The sequence below is a fragment of the Aythya fuligula genome, chromosome 5 (genome assembly GCF_009819795.1).
Source record: "Aythya fuligula isolate bAytFul2 chromosome 5, bAytFul2.pri, whole genome shotgun sequence".
Lineage (NCBI taxonomy): Eukaryota > Metazoa > Chordata > Aves > Anseriformes > Anatidae > Aythya > Aythya fuligula.
Genome location: NC_045563.1, coordinates 19,053,890 through 19,076,689, shown reverse-complemented (window position 1 = coordinate 19,076,689; position 22,800 = coordinate 19,053,890). Strand labels below are relative to the sequence as shown.

The following is a 22,800-nucleotide window of genomic DNA, read 5'->3' as shown; positions in this document are numbered from 1 at the left end:
CTACATCCAGCAGGGCTGAGTCAGGCCTTTATTAATTTACAAACAGGTTTCAATTCTATCCTGGTTGGAAATTAGGCAGCAAGGGAATGCGAGATAACTGGCAAGGCCTCAGCCCATAGGAACAGCATAAAGGGAGTTACCTGTAATCTGTGTCACTTCTATCACATTTTCATCCTTGGCCAAAGCCATTGCTCCTGAAATCACAAGAAGTTCCTGTTTATGTTCTATCTTGAACCTTTGGGTTGAAAAAGGACAGTAGAGAGCTCATCAAGAACACGAGCCACACAAAGGTTGCTGGTGTGAATAGAAAAGAATTAATTAAGCTACTGAGATGCAAAAGTGCTTGGGAATATTGTTAACAGGCACAGCAGAAAAAGAACAGGATTCTTGACTTTGATGGAGAAAAAAGGGCATTTGGTCTGTAATAACTGAATATTGCTAGTGATAATTTGGAATGTGTTAACTTGCTTTGATTAGTTGAGGAGGATATTTGAGACTATAATGAAATTTGAAGAAACAGATTGCTTCAATGCCAACATATTTTAAAGGACACTAACTACATTAATACAGCTAATATGGAAGAAACACCGATTAGCTGTCAATTACTACACAATAGATCAGAACAGAATGAGTTAATCTAAGTGCATGGTAGAGGACATGCTCTTACCTAACTTGAAATTACTCTATCAATCAGTTTGGATTAGAAGCATATTAAAGGAATGTTCCCTCTGGCACTTTCACCAATGTATCTTTAATGTTTGTTGGTTTGTTTTGCAAGGCCAAGAGAGTGCCAGAATGAGAGGAACAAACAATGTGAGATCTTTCTCTGCTACTCCATATTTGAACAGAGTAATAAATGCTTTTTATAGTAGTAAAAAATGAAAGAGACTTTGTCTCTTGACTTCTGGTCAGGCAAATCTGTAATTATTTTTTTTAACTCATGGCCGAGCAGAGTTGTATGGCTTTTGCTCTCATTATGTTAATAGGTCCCCATTTGATCTAGTGGTCAAAACTGGACTGTGCTCCATTCACAGTCTTGCAGAATGCCAGATGTGGGATCTGCTTACTCTGAACTTGTAGTGCATCTTATAAAAGAGTCTCATGATGAATAAAATTACCAGTCTATACGGCTCCCCAAATATTACATAACAGAATGCTGGTTTAAGTGCAGTTTCAAAATGTAGAGCTTTCAAAGAGATCTGAACATACTTAAAATGTCAGAAGTCAGAGCGATCTATAGAAAAAGAACCTTGAACAACAAAGAGGTGAAGAGCAGGAAGGTGTTAAGTGATAGAATCAAGCCAGATCTTACGACCTTTCTCTCACAAGCGTCCAGAACTCCCATGTCTTTGCTCAAAATTAAAGTCCAACCTCCAATTTCACACTTGGGATAAAAAGCTACATCTCTGCCACAGACCACTTCTCCCTCGATTCCCTCCTAAGGTAGTTACCTCCCAGGAAACAGTGATACTAGCCCAACAAGTTAGCCCCGACTTGGAGAGAAAAGACATTCATGCCAGTTGAGCCTTCAAATTGATTCCTAGTATTCCTAGTGGGTATCTGGGATTACTTTTTTGTTGTGGAGTAAAAGCAGTATACACGTCACATCTGCTCTTGCCACAACAGTCAAGGCATACCTACACCTTTTGCCCTTAATGACAAGGCTTTCCCTTCTGTAAACTCATCCCACACCCACAGCTTTACCTGCAGGTCCATTTGCAAAAGGGGTGGTGAATTTCCCAGTGGAGTCTGGTATCCCATTGCTTTCAGCAGATGGGAAGTTCCTCTGCATGTCAAGCCTCTAAAACAAAGATCAGAGGTAAATCAAAGCACAGCAGATGGAAACTGAGACCATCAGATTAGCAAACAAAAGCTGTAGCAAAGACACACAAAGCTGTTGTATGCTTTCTCCCATGTTGGACTAAGGAAATCTGACTGTTTCACACCACTAAGATTCCTTCTTCACTGGCAGTGGTATTAACCTCAGAGAACTAAGACAAAAGAAACTGTAGCAATGTATGAAACCGCCTCTGAAGTTTCTCCCACTGCTGTTAGTCTCAGACACTTTCCACTTCTATACTGAGGGTAGTTCTCTGCCTGCCTCTGGCTAGGAACAACAAATTAGACAGCCTTGTTCCAGGTTAGTGGAAATCCTGTTGGCAGCCCCTCTATTTCAGGCTGAATTCACACAGCATATTTTAGACTATGACAGAACTTGGGGAAACTTACCTCCACTGAGCCATCTTTTAGCTTAACTGACTTCTTATCTTGCAGACTGAAGAACTTAATCGGGTTGGATAGAGCAATAGTCAGATCTAGAAACAAAAAGGAGGTCTTTGCTTGGATTATCAAATAACTCGCTGTACTCCACTTTTTCTTGCCCTGTCTGGCCTAAATTGGGAAATTGTGGAGAAGGGATATTTTGTATTTTCTACTTGTAACAAGTTTCTCTCTGACATCACAGAGGGAGGGGACTGTCTTTACCTCAGTCCTATTCTACAGTGATGGCTCACAACTGATGTTTACAGCCAACTATAAGGAGCTGAGAAGAGTGTATTACTCCCAAAAGCTCCAAAGGCTAAGACTGCCAGCTTGCACACTTCCCTACTCCAACCCTAGTTCAATCCTGTATAAAACTGATATTTCTTATGAATCTGTGTTAAAACCATCAATTTCACTTGATTTCCCCCATGAATAATGTTCCTGTATATGAACACAGAGAAGGAGAGAGCAAACACAAGATGCCTGCAGTTAAAACCAAAGTATTCACAAGAACTTCTGTGGCTGATGCCATCAAAATTCTGCATGGCTTTGTTCATGATTGTTAAAAGGCTTTCCTGTTAATACCTCCAGGGGGTTGTTTTCCTCATTTATTTCTCAATCTCTCTTTGACCATTCCCTTTTTAAAGGAAGATCTCTGTATTCCAGTACCAGCAAAAACCTCCCCTCTCTTCATACAGGGAGGAACTTCTCTCCTGTGCTTCCTGCACAACCCTTTCTGTAAAACCCTATTGCTGCCAGTCCCTCACAGTCACCTCTGCACTTGGAAACTGCTCTGTGCCACTGTGCAAATGTAGTATGTGCACCATGGTCCACACAGGGAACAGGTCACAATAACAGCACAAGTGGCCACCTCTCTTCAGCTAAAAGCAAGGGTATGACAGGATGATGGTATGTGCTCAAGTCCCACTCTGACAAGGAATTAAGGGTGCAGTGGGAAAGCACCTCCACAGCTGGAAAAATGCTTCCAGATTTGAGAGCAGAAGATCGGAACAACCCCCCCCCCACACACACACACACTAATGCATACTACCTGCCCAAGCATCAGGAACATAATCCTTTACTTCCAGGTACACAAATAGAGAAGGCATAGTGAGTGGCATGTTGCTTTCACTGCGGAGACAAACATGGTGATAGCCTGAAAACAGAAAGCAGAAGAGGTAAGCTGACCCAATCTCTCTCCCTTCTCATCTGTGTACTCCAACAGTAAGAGTATCTGTCTACAGGAGGGCATTGTGAATATATTAAGGCATTAAACCAAGGCTTTAATAGGATGAATTGAAGGCACCACTGCCTACAGGTATATTCTACATCAGAGATTAATTAACAAAATTAGCAGATGTCCATATTTTCTTCACCAACTTCAAATGGATAGATCTCAAGGTTACAAAAGTTGAAGGGATTTCCACAAAATTTACCTGAGTGCACTGCAATAATGGGAATGACACGATGACCAATGAACTTCCCTCCTTCTTCATAAGCCACAATTTTTAGAGATGCCAGCTCAGGCATCATGATCTAAGGAAAACAAAACAAAACAGAGTAAGGCAACTATGTTCTGATCTCTAGTAGCATATTGGGTTCACTAGGTAGAACTTTACTCTCTTCTACTTCCAACAAAACAAAGCCATCTCTCCAGGAAAGTCATCGTCTGTTTCCACACCTTGTAATTTAAGGCTGCAGTTTGTCACAGACATAACTGAATTTACAAAAACTCCACAAAACACAGGCATCTCAGAGGAGAGACTTCAGGAGGGCAGGCTGCCTAAAGAAAGAACTGTGCAATAAATCCACTGAACTAGCATTTCCACAAAGCAATTCGCCAGAGAAGGAAATGAACTTGGAAGGATAATTTAGCAAGCTTGGTAACTTTGCCATAAGAGTTGCTTCATCAGCCTCCCCCATTTCCTTCTGCCATAAAATGAACTAAAAATTATTCTGTCAAAACTGTAGCTTGAAAAGTGTTTTCTGAAACAAGGATAATATTTATCTACCACATCCCAAGTAGGCTGAAAATATCTGCTATTTCACAGCGTGCTTGACAGAGATGAATTGTGTAACACGTATTTTGCCTTTGTAACTTACAGCAGAAAGGCCAGAGCTTACTATCACCCTTGACTTAACCTCCCCCCATGCCCTATAACTGAACCAGTGACCACTGAATTCTTGAAGACAAACAAGGCAGCTTTCTGTAATCTGGCACAGCTGAAAACCTCCTGCTGGTCCCATTACTTGTCCTGTACATCTGCACCAGATTCACAGTTTAACCACAGACATTCAGTTCCTTTCATGCTTGAAGTCTTCAAAGCTGATTAGTGAATTCAGTCTAAAGTGTTTCACAAAGGGGAGATTCTTGATGCCTGTTATTGCCAGAAATGTTCACAGCTCCCCTTATCCATACCTGGAAATCTTCATGGGGAGTTGTTTTGGACAACATTATTTGGGTATTATCTGAGGGTGCAACACGTAATAATGCCTCGGTGTGTCTAAAGCTGATGACTGAGATCTCCAGAAGAGAGTCCCTTCTGTTGTCATTGACCTCTCAAAGCAGTGCTTGTGACCAACAGGATCTGTAAAGATTCTCCATCTAAATGACAATAAAATGATACTACCTTTTCAAAAACAAAAGGCTCCTCTTTCCATACAGGGTTAATGGAATTGGCAGTGGAGGTCAGTTTGGTTCTGTATTTGCGTTTTGTGTCCCGTGGCAACCCAAACAGCTCTACTTCCACATATGTCTTCACACTACGGTCTGAGAGGAACTGACCAGAAAGTATCTAGAAACAAGCAGAAACATAATTAGCAACTGCTGAAAAGAATAAAACAAAAGAACCCACCCATACTTTCACCCTTTAAGGCCCCCTCCAGCCCCAAACATCTTTTCTGCTGCAGCTTCCAATCCACATTAGGCTTTTCGTCGCCCGTGTTTCTTGCTTCAACACTTCTTCCAACCTCCTCCCTCCCCATCATCACAGCCTTGGCTTCTTTGCGTGGCAGATGCTAATTTTCCATTTTCATGTGATTATGATTAATTTGATATAGTGAAAAGACTGGGAGTTGCCATGGTAACACTCTCCCACAGGACTCTCTGGGTTCATTTGCCACTAAGAACCCTACTGGGTAATAAATAGAGGGGACATACATGCCAGTTATACACGTGGTGACAGCAAATGGCTGTCAGGGGAGGAACAGCACCACGGTTTGTACTTGCCGTGACAGACAGGGTACTTGCCACCAGCACGTCAATGCGGTCCACAGAGAAAGGGTCAAATGGCTTGTCTGGACGCCGCATGAATTCATGCTTGAGCAGATAGCCACACTGGCCATTGAACTCAAACAGAGCCATGTTCTGCTGCATGGGGACATCTGAGGTACAAACAGAGGAGAACAATGAGAAAAATTACTGTGGGACCTCATCAGATGTCTTGTGTAGTACGCATGAGCTGAAAGATGCTGTACTTTTATAGTTTGTGCTAGCCAAGGGTTCATAAAGTCCTTTCAAAAACTAATTAAGCCTCTCAGCACCCTACAGGGAAAAATATTGCAGCAGCTGTTATAAGAAAGGTAAAGTGGTTTGCTTATGATTGCACCATAAATCATGGGTAGAACTAAATTAAAACCTACTCTAAGAAGTACCCACTATTTTGAGTGTGAAGTAAATAGTTGTCTCTACTCCTTCCTCCTGTCATTTTGGGCCTCCTCTCAGTCCATCTCCTCTGCTACTTATTGTCTTGTGGACAGCGTCTTGTGGCTTCTGCATCTGTCTTCAGTAAGATACACTCTTTGTAACCAATCTATCACTCTCCCTTTTTAAGTAAATCGGTTTTTTTCTCCTACTGATCCTATGAAGTCTCTTACACTCTTTATACATGAGATAGCAAAGAAGGAAGAACAGTAAAGAACACCATTATCTGGAGGCTTTTCTACGTCTCTTTCTTATGCTGGTTGTACAGCAAGGAATGGCCTTTCTTTCCTGCCCAGGTCAGTATACTGGAAATAATAGGACAGACAGTCCAGTCCTGTAGCCAGATGGAGCTATGCCTGCTGCCTTGTAAAAGAGGATGCAGCTTAGAGGAGGCAGGAGCTTCTGGTGCATCCATACAAGTTATTTACTCTGACATCATGTTACAGAACAGCCAGAGATGGTACCCAGATACTGGATGACAGCAAGCCCATGTATGTGTGCATGCACAAATATGTAGGACAGGCATCACAGGCACTGCATGCCAGGTTTGTGCCAGGCCTAGAAAAGTGCTTTTGGTCTGAGGGAGACTCAGGCAGAAGAGCAACACTTTGGGAACAAGGCACACAGAGTAAATGCATTCAGGGAAACAGTGGCCATAGGAAATAGCAGTGAAGGAAGAGACAATGAACATGAGCACACAGCCTTACCCACTAAGAAGCTGGAGGACAATGCGACACTCACCCATAGTCTGGAAGTTCAGTGCCACCATCTGACAGCCAACATTCCAGAACATCTGGGGCATGTAATTAGAGGAGTCCATCCGGGTGCCTTTGGGGTAAATCCGGCTCATCTGTCGCTTGTTGTATCTACATTTGCTCTATTGGAAACAAGTCTGGAGCACTCCTTATGTACCCTGGGGCTAGCTCGTGTATTCAGATTAAAGAGTTGTTTAAGCTCTTCTACGAATGCTCACAGCCTTCTAAAAAGAGAGGCCCACGCAACAACAGGCTCCTTTCCCACATCCCTTTCTGTTTAAAAGCAAACAGCTGACAGTCTTGGCTTTTACTACACCAGGATACAAGAATCTGTCAGGAATCTCTGTGAACAGCCCCCCAGCACACCCTGGAAGATCCCATATCTCTAGCACCTGCACTCTTCATACCTTTGATGAAGAGCTTACCAGGTCCTGAAACCAGAAAGCCAGTTGGACATATCTTAGCCTTAACTCAAGCTTCATATTAGCTCCCATGCTCCATACCACCAACTACCATGGGCAAACATTACCAAAAGGATACTCTACAAACTGCATAGGGAACTTGGTTAGCAGATCATAAGCCTTCAGTTCCGTGAAGGAAGAGATGACATAACTCCGGTTCTTCTCTAGAAACAGGAAATAAGAAAGTGTTTAGACATAGGAAGCACGCAGCTCCCAATTCTGTGTGTGGGGACCAATGGGCTCAAGAAGCACTCAACCTGTTTATCACCACTTTCTTCCAGCTACTGGTTTCTATCAAGGCAATTTACCTTTCTCTGGTCCAGATGTGGTGACAGTTTGGAGGACCCTATCGTGTACAAAGAAATTGCATGCATTTGCAGCATTTCAGATATTTCTCTGTAACCAGCCAGGATCCTAATCACCACAGAAGAAGAAGGCCAGTTTCATACATTAAGAAAAGCTGGGCTGAATCCTGCCCTCAGAAGCAGCAAAGCAAGATCACATAGATGTCATTAGCCTTAAGCTGCTGCTTTTCATTTTCACTGATGTAACAGAGCAGTATCTGACATATCGTTGTCTTTTCCTTATCAATTCCTTACTACAAGGAGAAGGACAGAAGGAGAGTGTTTGTATTGTACATATGTTGTGGGAGAGAGAGAAAATGGCAGGAAATAGGTTCAAGCAAGTCACAAAAGAAAGTGGAGAACAGCAGCATTTGAAAGCCGTGTTCTCCTGGTCAAATGGAAATACTCAGGATCCTGAAAGAACTGAATATAACTTACGGGCAGAGACTTCAAAGGAGTCAAATTTGATAGGCTGTATGTAATTAACTAGGCTGGACATTTCCTCATACGCTGTCACTTCCAAACCAGCGGTGCCCTAGGCAGAAAAAAAATAGAAAAAACACATTAGAGAAGACAGATGAAACCTTTTCCAGAGGTGAAACAAAACACACCTGGGCTTCACATGCAATGAGCGCCAATGGCTGCCCTGACCAAAGCACACCAGTTTCTTTGGCTTCCTGATCTAACAATTACATTGTGGGCAGCATTGTCAAGGGCACACTGAATTTCTGGGTAGCTTGGCAAAAACTGAAACCAAGACATACAGAAAGGTATCAGTACATAAGAAGTCTAGGACCTCTTTAACCTCTCAAAGCATGGACTCTGGGACAAACCTGGGACATTTTTTGCCTCTTATGAGTGATACTAGGGAGAAGGAAATGGGAAACAGATCTCTTCTATTCAAGGCATTGCTGATCTGCTTCTTCCCTCTTCTGCAGCAGCACTTCATGTTTCTGTAACAACTTTTATCACACTAAGGCTGAGCCTCTCTAAACACCCTGAAGGCAGATATTTATCACCAAATCATGCAGAATATCAGAGTCAGAAATTATACCTCTTCAGCTATATCCTCTATGTATACTTGTCATAGCACAGGTTCACTTCCCTTTGCATTCTGGAATTAATCTCCATTCAGTGTGGTCAGGCCCGAAAAAGAAAATAAAACCACAGAAAAGGAAGAGAGACAGTAGTGACAGTACCTCATCTGACTGCATCTTTTTAATTTCCTCTTCATCCAGGTTTCCCAGCTGCTCATCCTCTTCCTCTGGTTCCTCTTCAGCCACATCGCCTGCCCAAACTAAGCGCACACAGCCCACATCAGTAGTACTTAGCCAGTAGCACATGGAGACAAGACATTGTGGCTGCTCACACAGCCTCCGGCTCTAACTCTGCTGACAGGGAAGAACTCTACAAAACCTCACAATCACATCACAGGAGCAAGAGTGGAATATCATATCATTATTAGCAAAATCCAAGTATGAATAGGCCAAACTGGACTAACACACCCAAGAGACCAAGTCATTCTTCCTGCAGGCCTCCCAAAAGCGATGATCACAATGCTGTTTTCCCCACCAAGGTCACACACATTTGTGGGACTGAATGTCTGATTTCTAGCTCCTCTGTAGGAGTGCACATCTTGTCTTCATAAGACTTCATGAGCTCCTGCCATGACAGGGACTGTAAAATTCACTGTTGTACCATTGGTAGAACTCTCTACCTGAGTCCAAGAAATGATGACCTTGGGAGGAGGAGGATGGGAGGAGAGTAGGGTCTGAATGTCTTATAGACCTTCAAGAACCTCAATGTGAGGACCAGTAATGAGAGATGCTAAGCTGGACCTCATTCTCACCAGGTAGAGGTAGATGATCCTTTCCAACCCAAACTGTTCTATGATTCCATTATTCTAAGGTGAATTTGTAGTTATCAGAGAGCTACCGGTGGTAAGAAGTTCTGCACTCTTCCACAAAAACAACATGTTCATTTGTGTATCAATGAATTACCAACCCATGCAGCCATATGCCTCAGAGTAGGCAGAACTGACTGATGGTCAGGGAATTAAGTTGGTTGTCTCTTTTGGGTTGGAATGAAGCATCTGAAGATTTAACATACCTTCCAAGCTTATACTTCGTGAGATACCTGAATGAATGACTGGTATCGGCTTGCCTCAAGCTAGTATTGGGCGATTTAGAAGGTCTCCAGCAGGCCAGACTTGCTCATCTAGCTATAATAGTCCCGTTTTCCCCTTTAGACATACCAGTATCTTCAGCATCCATAGGGGCTGGCTGCCCAATGAGTTCTGGTTCCACATTCCTCCCTTTCTTCAAAGAATTCTGCCTCTTCCCAGATACAGATTGTTTCTTTTTGTTCTTAATCAAGATTTTCCCTAAGAGATCCTTAGGACTTGGCAGGGGAACTCCTGGCTTCAGCTGCAACAGAGAAACTTCATACTGAACTTTCATCTCAAAGATAGAACTTGAAACACTCAGCAGTCCTGTCCCTCCCAGTGCCATTCCTCTGGCCATTTACTGGTGCATGGAAACATCTCTCACCCACTGTATAATTTAATTTTTCTATCTGCTGGCTCATCCTACTATATCTATGCAGATTTTTCCTAAGACTTCACTTTCCTGATGTCAGTTTCACACTGGCATTTTGTACCTTTCAGTCCTTTCAAGTTCTGCTGCTTGTGCATGCTGTTTCCAGCCACCCATCCTGCACCACAGCTAAAAAACCATCTACATGCCCTGGAGGCATCCACACACCTCTGGCTTTCAAATGCCACCTACTTCTCTCATTATCCCAGAGCCTCAGTCCTAGATCAGCACTCACGCCATATTTAAACTCTCTGCCTAAGGCAGATTTGAAAAGAAAAATCCTGAAGTAGGTGGGTTTGTGTGTGTCATACAAGGATGTGTGACTCAGACTGTGCTTCTAGACCTACACTCCCCGTACAGATAGCAACAGGCCTATTAATAATTTAGCTAATAGAATCACCCTTATCTGGTTCTCTCTTCCCCCCCCCCCCCCCCCCCAGTTTCTCCCCATTGCCTGGACAAAGACATGAGTCTGAACAGGGGGCAACTGGCAATTCGCTCACTGCTTCTTTTCAGCTCTTCTGATCTCAGTGCTAAAGGCAGATGCTTGGACTAGGTGTTTTAACTCCCCTCTCCCCTATTTAACAAAAAGGAATTGCCTCATACTTTGCAGAACACAGGCACTGCCCATTATTTGTAAATCACTATCCATTCTTAAGGCAACTGAAGTAGTGCTGTGCATAAGGATCACTGAAAACACCACCTTCTCCACAACAATACGTGCTTGCACAAGCTGTTGACTAGGGTCAAGCAGAGCAGGAGCTTTATTCAGCTATTCTAAGCGTAAAGTTACGCATGTCACTGACCTGTCCATCTATGCCCACAAGGGGATATTTCCAGGGTGTGAACAGGGATTTAGAAGCATTGGTAGGAAGAGTCTGAAATGCTGCTAAGCCCTTGTTCCTGTTTCTTTCCAAAGCAATTGCTGGCAGACAGATCTGAAACTATACCATGTACGAAAATACACTAACTCACCTTCGTACAACCAGTATAGCTTGATCACCTAGAGCTCAGTTTCCAAAGTCATTCAGGTGACAGTGCATTAAGAACAGAATCAGGCAAACACTTAGAAAAACCTCTGTGACTGCAAGGTCTTCCCTCCTCTTTCCGTGTTGCTCTCCACTATGAACCAAGCTCATTTACCTGCTGCACCCTATCTTTGTCACTGTCCTTCTATGTGTTGTGGCATCTCCTAGCACCAGGACTGACTGCTTTTTCAGAAAGACCTCTCCACTAATCCAAGTTCTTTAACCTCCTTCCCCAACTTCCACTTACTGGGTATTTTTCCAGTGGCTCTGTCAGCAGCATGTCTCCGAATATGGTTCGGCAGTACTCAGCCATCTTTGCCTGCTGCTTGGGCCTAGTATACAACGAGAGAAAACAGGAATGAACAGGAGAACAGATGCCCAAATCCAGAGCCTAGCATGAGCAACCATCTTGAGATCCACAAAACTCTACCCAGAAAACCATCGCTTGCCTTCTCACAAATACACGTATCCTGAAATCCCTTCCCAGGCTTCTCATTTTTTCATACTCTGCCACACCAAGTTAAAAGGTTACACACTTGTGGTTGCACTCACTCTGCAGTTTACGTCTCACCTTTTGGCTCTGACCCCCTTTCAATTGATGCAAAAACCTCTAACAGTGTTTCATGTCAGCTCAGGCACTCACTTGAAACCAAGGAGCCCTTGCCTGTCTGCTCTGGACAACAGAGAACACAATTCTCCCACATTTGGTCCCCAATCACCAGACACTCACGAGTCCACGTGGTTCTCAAAGGACAGGATGACAGGGTAGAGAGATGTTTTAAAAGCACTTTCTGCAATGGCCTCGATTGCATCCTAAAGGAGAGAGAATGGTCACAGAGATGAGATCAGCAATCACTAATAGCATATCCATCTCCCCACTAAACTAATCCCCAAGTTTCAGATCTCCACACTCATCCTTGTCAGGGGGTTCTTTTTAATGTAACTAAACTTCTCTGGCAAGAAAGTGAGAGATGTCTTCTCTTTCATAGCTGTCCAGATTTCCAGCTCCAACCTTAAAGCCCTATAATTCTCTTTCACACAGCTGAAGTCAATAGTTTGCATAAACATGAAATTGAAGACCTGAAACTCAGTTGTTTTTTTCCTTACATGGCTTAATGTATCCAGAAATGACAGGATATCTAGCAAGAGAGGCAAGTCACTGCCAGATGCACTTCCAATTGGTAGAGAAAGGTATACACAGCACCAGATTAAACTGCCTCAAACCTAAGTTACATTTACCTCTGAACCTGTCCAATTTTCTATCATTTCACCTGCTCATAAAATTCTTCTGTCTAGCAGCAGAGAAAACTGGAATGTTCAGTCACCAGCAGCGCTGACATTTCAAATGCAAATACCATGGAAACATTCCCAGCATTAATGATGAAAAAATAATCGTATTTCCCTCAAGTCCCTGTTAAGCTGCCACAAACTTTCCACTATTTTCTTCCCTGGTGCTGCTAATTGACATGGTAAAGAAACATCATTTGTTCCTCTGCAATTACCTCCCAGCTTTTAGTCTGGTGTGTTTGTGCACTAACTTCACACAGTCCATGGCATACTGCACTATGACACACAGGCTGCAAATTAAACAAGGCCAGGGTTAGCACCATGACCTCAACCTGGGCAACCTCCTTCCTCCTTAAAAAATATTCCCCAAACAATTAAGCAGTCCCCTACGGCCCCCCCAAATCCTGTTTCAGCAGTGATTTTAGCACTGAGGGGTGCTGCCCCCAGCAGCTCCTCCATGGACCACTTGGACTCTGCCCAAGAAACCTTCAAGGTTCAGAGGAGGAGAAACTACAAAAGCAGCTGCTAAAAGGCCACAGGCAATGGCAGAAAAATGGATAGAGGTGTGGAGGGAAACATCTACACATTATGTAAAACTAAAACCTGGGCATATGTTAACAGGTTATAATTTCCTTGAGGTACAGTCACATGTTTTAGCAGAACTCTGCAATTACAGCAGCTACAGCTGTCATTATTTCTCCTATCTGTAGTGAACTGCTGTGCAAAATGCAGCAGTGCTATTACAGGATTTGGGAAATTACTGACACTGAATAAGACAATACCTCTGATCATTACTAAGGTTGTGGTGTTTTTTTCCCCCCACACATAAATATTTTAGTACTAGTGAAGTGTGGGAACTGGGGGAAGATAGGGAATAAGAATAAAGACAAAAAATAATAAAGAGTGACTCTGCCTTTTGGCAGCTGCTCTATAAATGAGGGCAGAAAAAATAAGCGTGGTGCATTGATTTTTAACTGGTGCATTGATGTTTGTAACTTCTGTGGTTAAATACCCTAAATTTTCAAGGGAGAAGTAGGCTTTGGACTGTGCTTCTGAAGCCTGGCAGCTAAATCCTTGGGGAATACGTCTGCCCAGCATGCTAGAGAGCAGTTGTTCCCCTGAACACATTCCACACAGTCATGTAATTAGGAAGTAATTAGAACTTTTTCCTCCAAAGCACCGCTATCTGAGACTGTAAAACACACAAACCTGCTGTAGAACAGTTAGAAAATGAACTCATTTTAAACATTTGTTTTCTAAAAGCCACCTTGATTGTTTCTCCGACTTGCATCCATCCATAAAATCCACCATCCTCACGCAACTTTCTATCCATACGTCCATCTTGCTACACAACTGCGTGTATGCAGGCACACCTACTCAACTGTCTCTCCATCACTTTTACTTGACTGCCTGCGTTTCAGTCATTCCTTCATCTTCATCCAGCTAACAACTTCTCTGGTGGTCCTCCCGCTCCAAAAATGTATGCAAACTCCAGCCTATTGCATATTTGCTCATCTTTCATTCTACCTACACATTCATTCACTTTGCCATCAGTCTTTCCCTCTCAAACATTTTTGCCCTCAGCCCATGCAGTTGACTGTTACCTCGGTCAGCTAGCCTCCTCGAGCTGAGATCAGTTTAAAACCAAGCAGGACTAAAAGTGAGGAGAAGATTCTTTCTGTACCTTGAAGAGGATCTCAGTTGTCATGGTGAATCCATGAGTGATGATCGGCTCCTCATCTGGGGGACGGCCCTTCCAGCAATCCAGCTCTACGCAACGACAGCCAGCCAGCAGTGTCTGGCGATACATTTCAGGAGACGAGATACCAGAAAACTGACCAGCTGCAGGAGAGCACAGGCAGGGAGGCTCTTTAGCTATTCATGTGGGACACTTTCTGCATAAACTAGAGCAACAGAACTCTGCTGTCTTTGAGCAGGTGTGCATGGCAGAATGACAAGACATTTTAGGTAACAGGGTGACATTTCTTCTTACACAGCATTTAAGTGTCAAGCCCCTTACTGTGCTTTACAGCCCTCAGCCCTCCAAACTTCAGGGTAGATGCACCTGCCTGATTAATTGTCAGGATCATTCATCCATCCCTGGTGATGGTACATACCTGCTGGAGCTGAAGCAGATTCTGGAACTGCCCATACCTGTTAAATATGTGTTGTGTGATGAATTGATGAAGTAGTGTGAGAGTGGCTGCGTCATGTCCTGGTACAGCACCAATTTATCCAGCGCTATCACATTGTTCTCAGGGCCACAGAGAAACCAGACCATCCCCTCTGGAGACAACTGCCCTACATAGAGAACAAAGATGTTAATGGTACTGAAACAAAATAGTTCTGGCACCTCGTCCCAGTGCACTGCAACACAGAGGTTTGTGAGAATCAGGCTGGTTGTTCCCCTGGGAAAGCCAGGATAGCAGAAGGTGTGAGATCCTCTACTATTTTCATGCTACCTTGACAGCAGGACATGACATAAAAACAAGACCTACGGGCCGAGCAAAACTCACCTCTTTGGATGTTAATCCCACTGGGCTCATATTTCTCTATCAGGCTCTGCACCTGCTCAGGTTTTGCTGGTGGGAAAAGGATGTCATTGAGGCGAGAGTCTCGCTGCTTCTTGTTGATGAACTTTGCCAAGTGTTCCTTGGTCATGTAGGGTTTTGCTTTTAAATGGCTAAGGGGAGAGAATTATAGGGGAGCAGAGGTAAGGCATGTATACTACTAAGAAAACTTCACAAGAGATTGGTCCTTGCCCAGGTTAGCAATGGGCACCCAGTTCTCTGGGCCCAATGTTCTGTCTGCGTTCCTTCCTGTAAAAGATGCTTCTCTCTGTGGCTATTTTTCTTCTTTTATATTCTTCCTAACTAATGTGCTACTGTTAAGAGGTTGTATAATGGAAGAAGGCGGCATAATTTGAGCTTCTGACTTGAACTCTAAAGGTAATTTCAGAACACATTGAATAGAAATTAAGTCCATTTAAGAATCCACAGGTTTAGCTACTTGAAAAGAATTCACTAGCTACTGGCAAAGCTCTGTGGTTCTAATGCTGTACATGGTCTTGTCTAAGGCTAGCCAAAAGCAGTATCACATTAGCACGATCTAGTGTTGACCTGGAATCAGCCCTTCCGATAGTGACTATTTAGAGCCCATGCAGCACAGTGACACCTGATCCCTTTTATCAGGGTTGTCAGTGGAAGAGTAAAGTGCACTGGCACTGTTTTGTGACATGGGTACCTGCCTTTATAGGCAGGCTTGAGAGCAGCCAAATAATAAATGTAGCAACCCCTCTCCCCACCTTTTTGCCTATCTTTTGCCACAAGAGATCAAATCCTTTTATGTGGCTTGAGGGAAACTTACTGTGAGGTAAATATCTCATCAATCTCAGGCCGTGGACACAGATTCATGAGGAAAGTTTTATACACAGTCTCAGGAAAGTCCTCTGGATTGATGGCATCATTCTGAGAATGAAAGAAGGACGTGTCAGTACCATTAACCCATGATGGTTTTCACCTCTGTTAACACTCAACACCCCCAGTCCAGCACTCAATTGTGAAAAGGCAAATAAGCAACTGGAACATCTAGCAAGGTGTTTAGGAAAGAGGAGATGGAGTGGAGAAACATTATAATGGCCTACTTCAGAACAGACAGTTATTTAAACTGTCCCTTGGTGCCTCTTGTGTGATGATATAAGACTAGTGCGTGGTGAACTGACAGGAACTGTTAGAGTTCCAGATTGTACTCTGCAGGTTGGTAGAAGTGCTAAGAGTAACCATGAGACCTGTTGCTTCAAAGAGCAGTGAAACAGGCAGAAGGGAATGTGCTGTTTCTTGTGCCACATAATGCAAGTGACAGAGCTGCAAGTGCTATTGCTTTACAAACAGTAAGAATTGATCTTAGCAGGCCTGCAGTTAAGGCAAGGTAGCTAGCAAAAGGACAGGGTTTCAAAGCAATTTAAGAGCATCTGGGTGACTGAAGTTTTTAAAGCCAAGGGAATCACAGTCAGGGTAGTCAGAAAGATTTTTCTCAAGCTAGAGAGGTCTTTGGGTACCTAGTAAGACCCTTACCTTGCCTTTTGGAAGATGACAAGCACTTAATGCTGCTTCCACCCTTTTCCTGTCTGCAGGAAACATCTGAAAAATACTAAGCAGACAGGGAAAAAAGAAACTATCACCACAGGAGTCAAGTCAGAAAGCCTGGGTTTGGGTGGCTAGGAGCTGCAACCAGAGTGCAAGGCATTCAAAATGCACAACAAAGGAGACCAACAATAAGACATGAACCAAAGAAGGAAGGCAGTGTTTCTCCAAGAGTACCTGATGGACCAGATCTTATAAGCCTATGGTTGATTTTCTGACTGCTGCCTTAATATAGAAGTTCTATATTTTTGCACAGGGATCTAGAAGAGCCTTGTTACTAAGCTGCGTCAGCTTACTCCTAAAATCATTACTCGCTATCCTTGCCTACATCTCTTGGAGGTGCCCTCTTTGGTAGCTGTTCTCATGCTACAAATTCCCCATACTTCCTCCCACAAGACATTACCAATGCAGTAGCTGGCACTAGCCAGCAATAAGTTTGTAGTCAAGACAATATTCCAAAATAAGCAAACAAACATTGTGCATATTTGCTGGTTTAGAAGAAGGCAAAAATTTCTGTCCTGGAAACCAAAGGCTTTCCGTGAATTCAAGGAACAAACTCATTACAGAGGAAAAGAAAAAAAAAAAAAAAAAAAAAAAAGCTCATCTTCAATTTAGAAAGCTGGGTATTGGTCTACAGGGTAGAACTCACCTGGTCAAGCCTTTGGCTTAAAGCAGCCTCTGCTGTATTACGGAATTAACATTAACTGAGCTTTCCCTAATTTCAGAATATCCCAATCAACAACAATGAGGTCTCTGCTGTGGATAAATTTAAATGTCAGGTCTATTACACTCCTGGCATCACAGCTGCTCAATGACAAAAAAGGAGAACAAAAAGTGCCAAACGTGTTGACAGGTGGAAAAGTGCTCAACTGGAGCTGCAGATGATTTATGCAAACTCAGTGCATGCTGGTTTCTCGAGCAGCCCTTTGCAAGGCAAAAAAATGCAGCACTCTTGTTATGCTTCAAAAGGGATTTAAATGTCAAAAGAGAAAGGCAAATAAATGTGGAATTAAAAAAAAAAAATCTGATATGAAGTTCTGAAAACCTTGCATACACCTGCACCTGGAAATGCTGAATATTTTTATAAATCTGGCTCTTAATCCAGACCATTTTAAACAACTAATGCTTTAGACCATAAGTCTGTTTTTCTACTCTGCAAGAAAGAAAGACCAGGGCATTGAAGAGGGGTACAGGCTGCACCAGACATTTTTTGAGCTTATTTCAGAAAAATAAGCTGCTTTCTCTCTACAGTAATGCTACCTTGCTTGCATTTTAAAGATCAATTTAAAGTACTCTTTCCCTAGTGTGAGTTATTCATTAAAGAGCTATACATTTTTAAAAGCCCCTTGATGCGTACACTGGTTTCTGGTAGAATGAAATTCTACTGTTTTGTAGTTTAGAAAACAAACAACAAAAAATGTTTATTGTTGAATAATGATCAACCATCCAGGAGCACATTTAGCCAGCACAGATTTAATGTGGAATCGTTATGCAATATAACACATAGTAGGTAGTGTATTTATTACAGGTGATTAGCACTTGCCTCTTGTGACGCTGTAACACAGCATAAGCTTAGAAACAGAGTGGTTCAGAACTTTCCCGTGAATACCCATGAATGCACTCACTGCAGGTCCTTGTTCTTAAAACAAAAGATAAATTATGTACCTCAAAGGGAATTCAACACTGCATTGCAGCTTTTTTTTAGTCTATGAGTTAATCGACATCAAGGAGTCACAGGGTCAGCCATGGAGTGATCTGACTAGGGAAGATACTGAGGGACACAAAACCAATTCTACATTTATGCCATGCAGTGCAGCGGAGAAGTAATAGGTCCATCTTTGCTTCAGCAAAGCAGCATTGGCTTATTCTCATGGCAGCCCTACCCTGATGAACAAAGCCAATACTTGTGGCATTGAGCTCAAATCTACCCTATCCTGTACTTGAGCCAGCTTTAACATTGGCTCAGTGGTCTGTCCTCAAAGGCTGTTTCCTTCATGCAGAGTGAAGATGGAAGGCAGTGGGATTACACCAGGGGAGAATAGGTATAGCAGTCGTACATGAAAACAGGAGTGAAAGCAATGGATCCCTACTTCAGGCTATCTGGAAAGTCAAGCAAAAAGTTCTCCTGTAGGAACGATACACATACAGAGCTCATTGCATGAAATCTCAAACAAGTCTTACAAATCTCAAAACTCAGGTTTGCAAAACAAATCCCCAGTTAGAATTTTACCAAAGTTGCTTAGCTTTGGAAGTGAAGTCCATGGCTGTTCAAGACAATTTCTTTCTGTAGATGAAGGAAGTGGTCACAAAAGGTCTCCTTTCCAGACCCAAACTATGTCCCAGACCCCTCACTGGGAGGAACCTAGGTGCAGCAGGACCTCATGACCTGAATACAGAGGCAATGGCCTTTACCTCTTAGGCCCAGTAGTAGGCAGCTGAAGCCACTGAGCTACCATCCTCTTACCAGCTCCTCTGTCTTTACTGTCTTTAATTGAACATACAACAAAAAACAACCAACCAACCAACCCATACTCACTTCCTGACAGGAATCTTTCCCTCTGCATTAAGCTGCATCTTCAGTTTCACCAGGCTGTGAAAAAAGAAGTCAAGATGATGAAAATTCACTTGTACAGTCTGACAGATTCTGTTAAGGAAGGAGCAAAAGAGAAAATGCAACTGGGAAAGGAAACCAACGGTTAACTGGAAAACGGGGTCCTGCAGACTGTTACCTTAACCTCAAGACAGAACCTATTCTCACTTCTTGGGAAAGAGAAACGGGAGAATTGCAAGAGAACTGATATCAGAATTATTACTCTGAAACATATGACATAAATATGAGATAATGGTATCCTACTGTTCCTTAGTGATCCCAGGCTGCCAACCAAACAGCATTACAGACAAGAAAAAGAGGCAGCACGTTGCTGGGCCAAGCACTGTGATTGTGGGTGGGTGGGGGATATTTGAGGCTCAGAATTTCAGTTTGTCTAATACCACCTAATACCATGTGTGTGTTTGACTGGTACTGTGGTACCAGTCAGTTGTCATACAACAGAGGACCCATTTACCACCCCCTGCCCTGTGCCTTAAAGCTCCCAAGTTGAAAAAAGGACTCATTTGGAGACTGCCCAAAAGACTTGGAAGCTAAGAAGCCTTTTCTTTCTATTAGAGACAGAAAGAGCAACAAATAAGTGTTTCAGAGAACAATGTTTGTTAGAAATCACTTACATTTTCTCCAGGAAGGTGTACCGAGAAGCATTGTATGTGAGGGGATTCCGAACGATGGCCATAATATCCTCTGCCCAGCTCTGGAGAAAAAACAAAGACACAAAGTGGAGGTAGTTGGGCATTACAGAACTGTGAGTAGGAACACCACGTTGAATATGGAGAGGGCATGGACATGTCCTGATACTGCTGGGCTACAAATCCCAGCTGCACCCTGGGCCTGGCTACATCACCTTCCTACTGCCTATGCATACCAGCAGCCAAAAGTTTTCTTACTGAGTCATCTCAGTTGTCTATTCATACAAAGCACAAAACGACACACGTGAACAAAACCTTGCTGGTAACACTGACAAGGTTCAGGCTCCCTGTCTTCCCTTCTTCTTTCCTGCTCCCCCTTGAATGTCCCAGCTCAGTGTTTCCCAGTGCTTCCTTGTCCTCAGGTCCTCATACCTTGCCAACATTTTCCTTGTAGGACACAAAGTTATGGAAAGTGAGGTCCACCATGTCAGGGCCAGATACAATAGTCAGAGTCTTAAGCAGAAAGGTGCTGTGAGGGTAATCCAAATTAAAAACTTCTCGGAGCTTCTGGCACTGCAAAATAAACAGAACAGGTCAGGACAAGTGAAGAATGAGGTGAACTGCACCTGAAAAAAAGTGAACAGGACCCAATGCAAACATTGACCCAAATCCACAGCAAGCTTTTTGGCATTTGCAAAATTATTTAATGCAATCTTCCTTGTCTTTCCTTATTTTTCCTTTTTATTCTGGAGCCTGCATTACCTTCATCCTTCAAGCAACAACAGTTGCGACCAACATCACTGCACAAACATGCTGTTTTGGTCTAAAAAAAGTACACATTGGAGACTGCTTTGAAAGAAATTCTTTGTGAATCTTCAGCCTGAACTTGAAGAGAGGCAGATGAGTATTTGGTGTGCCCATACTAGAGGTTCATAACCAAGTTATTACAGACAGCCATTTGTGAAAACATATGCTAAGAACGTATTTTAGATCAGCATGATACTTCTTGCTCTAGCCTCCCTTCACCACAAGAAAGGTGGTGATAGGGATCCCAGAAGGTCTACAGGGTTTAAGCCTGGTTATTGCAGAAAGAGGCCCTCTCCTTCCAAGTGACGTTTTCTGCGAGTTGTCAGTTGCTACATTTATTTTTTCCATAGCAATTGCAATGTGAGCCATTGCTGTAGGACCAGAGATTTGTTAAGTATAAGACTCATCCGATTAGTCATACTTGGATTTCATCACCATATGAAAGTATTTATAGAATCCCCTTAACTTATTTAGCATTTTCTGCATTCCTATGTAAGGCATCACTAAACCAAGGTATCCTGGAGTTACACTGATGGTCTCTTTTTATAACAAAAGGATAAAGTTCCCGTGTCCTCAAATAAAGCACAGCAATTTATTATTTGAAGTGCAGGATAAATCCACATTGAAGCAAACAGGGAGGCTGTCAAAGCATCTGCTCTTTCAGAAACTAAGAGCAAAATTCACAATCAGAGATTCTTAGAAAGGCACGTCATTCTCAGAAATTTAACTACAGCTGGAACTTGAACTCTCATTGTGTGCACGTGCAGTTAGACACATGGCTGAGTTATTTCATTTCAACAAATAATACCCTAACATCAGTAATACCCTAACACGTTGGAGTTACCACATCAACCTCAGCAAAAGAGCTTTTAGTTAAATGACTTTACATGTTTGCTATAAATTTAGAGCACTTAAAGTCAGCCACTGCAGCTCAGCTCCTGTTTAGCAACTCGTTAATCTGCTATTAACTGGACAATGTCTGAACCTTTGCAAGATGATGAAAATTAGCTTCCTGATCTTTCACGAACCTCAATTTAGCCAAAACCAATAAATAAATTGAAACAAAAACAAAAACAAAAAAAAACTCAGATATACAAGCAACTGTTTTCATTCCAGCGTGATTCAAATGCAACCAATTGTTTCTGCCACCGAATTTTCTCGTTATATTTGGACTATGATAGTTGAAACCGAAACAGATCAGCTTCAGGCATTCTCATATGCCTGCACTGTCTCACACAGAGAACTGCATATATATTTTATAAGGAACTACGCAGAATTTTTTTTTCCTACTGCATTTTTCTAAATTCCTGCAGCATCTGAAATTTGAACACACCTGCTGCAAGCAGGCATCTTTAGGAAAAACAAAATGAGCTGGATTATAACTCAAGACCATCTGACTGCTGTCTCTCACTTCACAGAAGCCTCTCCTTGGTGGTACCTGAAACCTGTGTGATCCAAGAATATTTGGAGGGAAAGAAGTGGGAAGGCAGTCAGTCACCCAAACAATTTGCTTATTTTCTAATAGCCACAGGGTTTCAGAAATGTGTCATTTTTGCATTGTAAGCAATTTTTCTCTGCAGAAGTGAACAGCATCCACACACCCTATTGCACTCACAGTGACTTCTTGATGGAGCTTGCACATTTGATAAGTGGCAAAGTGTCAGGATTTTAGTCTCAAATTTAACTTCATCTCGCAAACCCAGCAGTATTTGTTCAGCTTCCTTACCTCTGGTGTTGTAAATTATATGAAGCTAAGACAATGGAGAACTTGTGGTTTATGCTGAACTCATTTCCTGTATTTGTTACAAATCGGCTCCTCCCTCCCCTTCCGTCTCTGCAATCTGGTGGCCCTTGGCTCTCCCGCAGCCATTTCTGAGCAGGATGTGTCCCTAGCAGGCTGAATGCTGTACCAGGGCTTCTGCCCTTCTTGCTGTGCTCTGCCAGACAAAACTTGATGTGTACAGTGTTCAGTAATGGCCTGACCATCCTCTCAGAGCAAGCAGCTGATGGTTAGCCTTGCCCTATAGAGCTCTCTAGATACTTTATCAGTTTACGACACCCCCTAACACCTCTGTGGAGTTGTTAGCTTCGTTGTACAAGAAGCAAACTGAAGCAGGGAGAGGAAAAGAGAGGGAAGGATGATCTTCTTAGGGATCTAAATTGGGTCATATTTTCCC

General features: G+C 42.8%; 1 protein-coding gene across 1 annotated transcript in view; it reads right to left on the bottom strand.

The window, feature by feature from the left end:
* The window catches only part of PLCB2 (phospholipase C beta 2), a 46,826-nt gene that overhangs the window by 9,607 nt on the left and 14,419 nt on the right, over window positions 1–22,800 (bottom strand). Inside the window, exons 4-25 of the mRNA XM_032189515.1 lie at window positions 20,249–20,389; window positions 19,802–19,881; window positions 19,113–19,166; window positions 16,508–16,583; window positions 15,801–15,901; window positions 14,951–15,117; window positions 14,589–14,735; window positions 14,119–14,276; window positions 11,878–11,960; window positions 11,395–11,479; window positions 9,780–9,951; window positions 8,725–8,822; window positions 7,964–8,060; window positions 7,261–7,345; window positions 6,707–6,831; window positions 5,492–5,646; window positions 4,893–5,057; window positions 3,699–3,798; window positions 3,314–3,418; window positions 2,230–2,315; window positions 1,705–1,801; window positions 141–194 (exon numbers count right to left, since the gene is read on the bottom strand). Of these exons, the coding sequence (XP_032045406.1) occupies window positions 141–194; window positions 1,705–1,801; window positions 2,230–2,315; window positions 3,314–3,418; window positions 3,699–3,798; window positions 4,893–5,057; window positions 5,492–5,646; window positions 6,707–6,831; window positions 7,261–7,345; window positions 7,964–8,060; window positions 8,725–8,822; window positions 9,780–9,951; window positions 11,395–11,479; window positions 11,878–11,960; window positions 14,119–14,276; window positions 14,589–14,735; window positions 14,951–15,117; window positions 15,801–15,901; window positions 16,508–16,583; window positions 19,113–19,166; window positions 19,802–19,881; window positions 20,249–20,389 (2,431 nt within the window). The remainder of the gene's footprint in view (window positions 1–140; window positions 195–1,704; window positions 1,802–2,229; window positions 2,316–3,313; window positions 3,419–3,698; window positions 3,799–4,892; window positions 5,058–5,491; window positions 5,647–6,706; window positions 6,832–7,260; window positions 7,346–7,963; window positions 8,061–8,724; window positions 8,823–9,779; window positions 9,952–11,394; window positions 11,480–11,877; window positions 11,961–14,118; window positions 14,277–14,588; window positions 14,736–14,950; window positions 15,118–15,800; window positions 15,902–16,507; window positions 16,584–19,112; window positions 19,167–19,801; window positions 19,882–20,248; window positions 20,390–22,800) is intronic.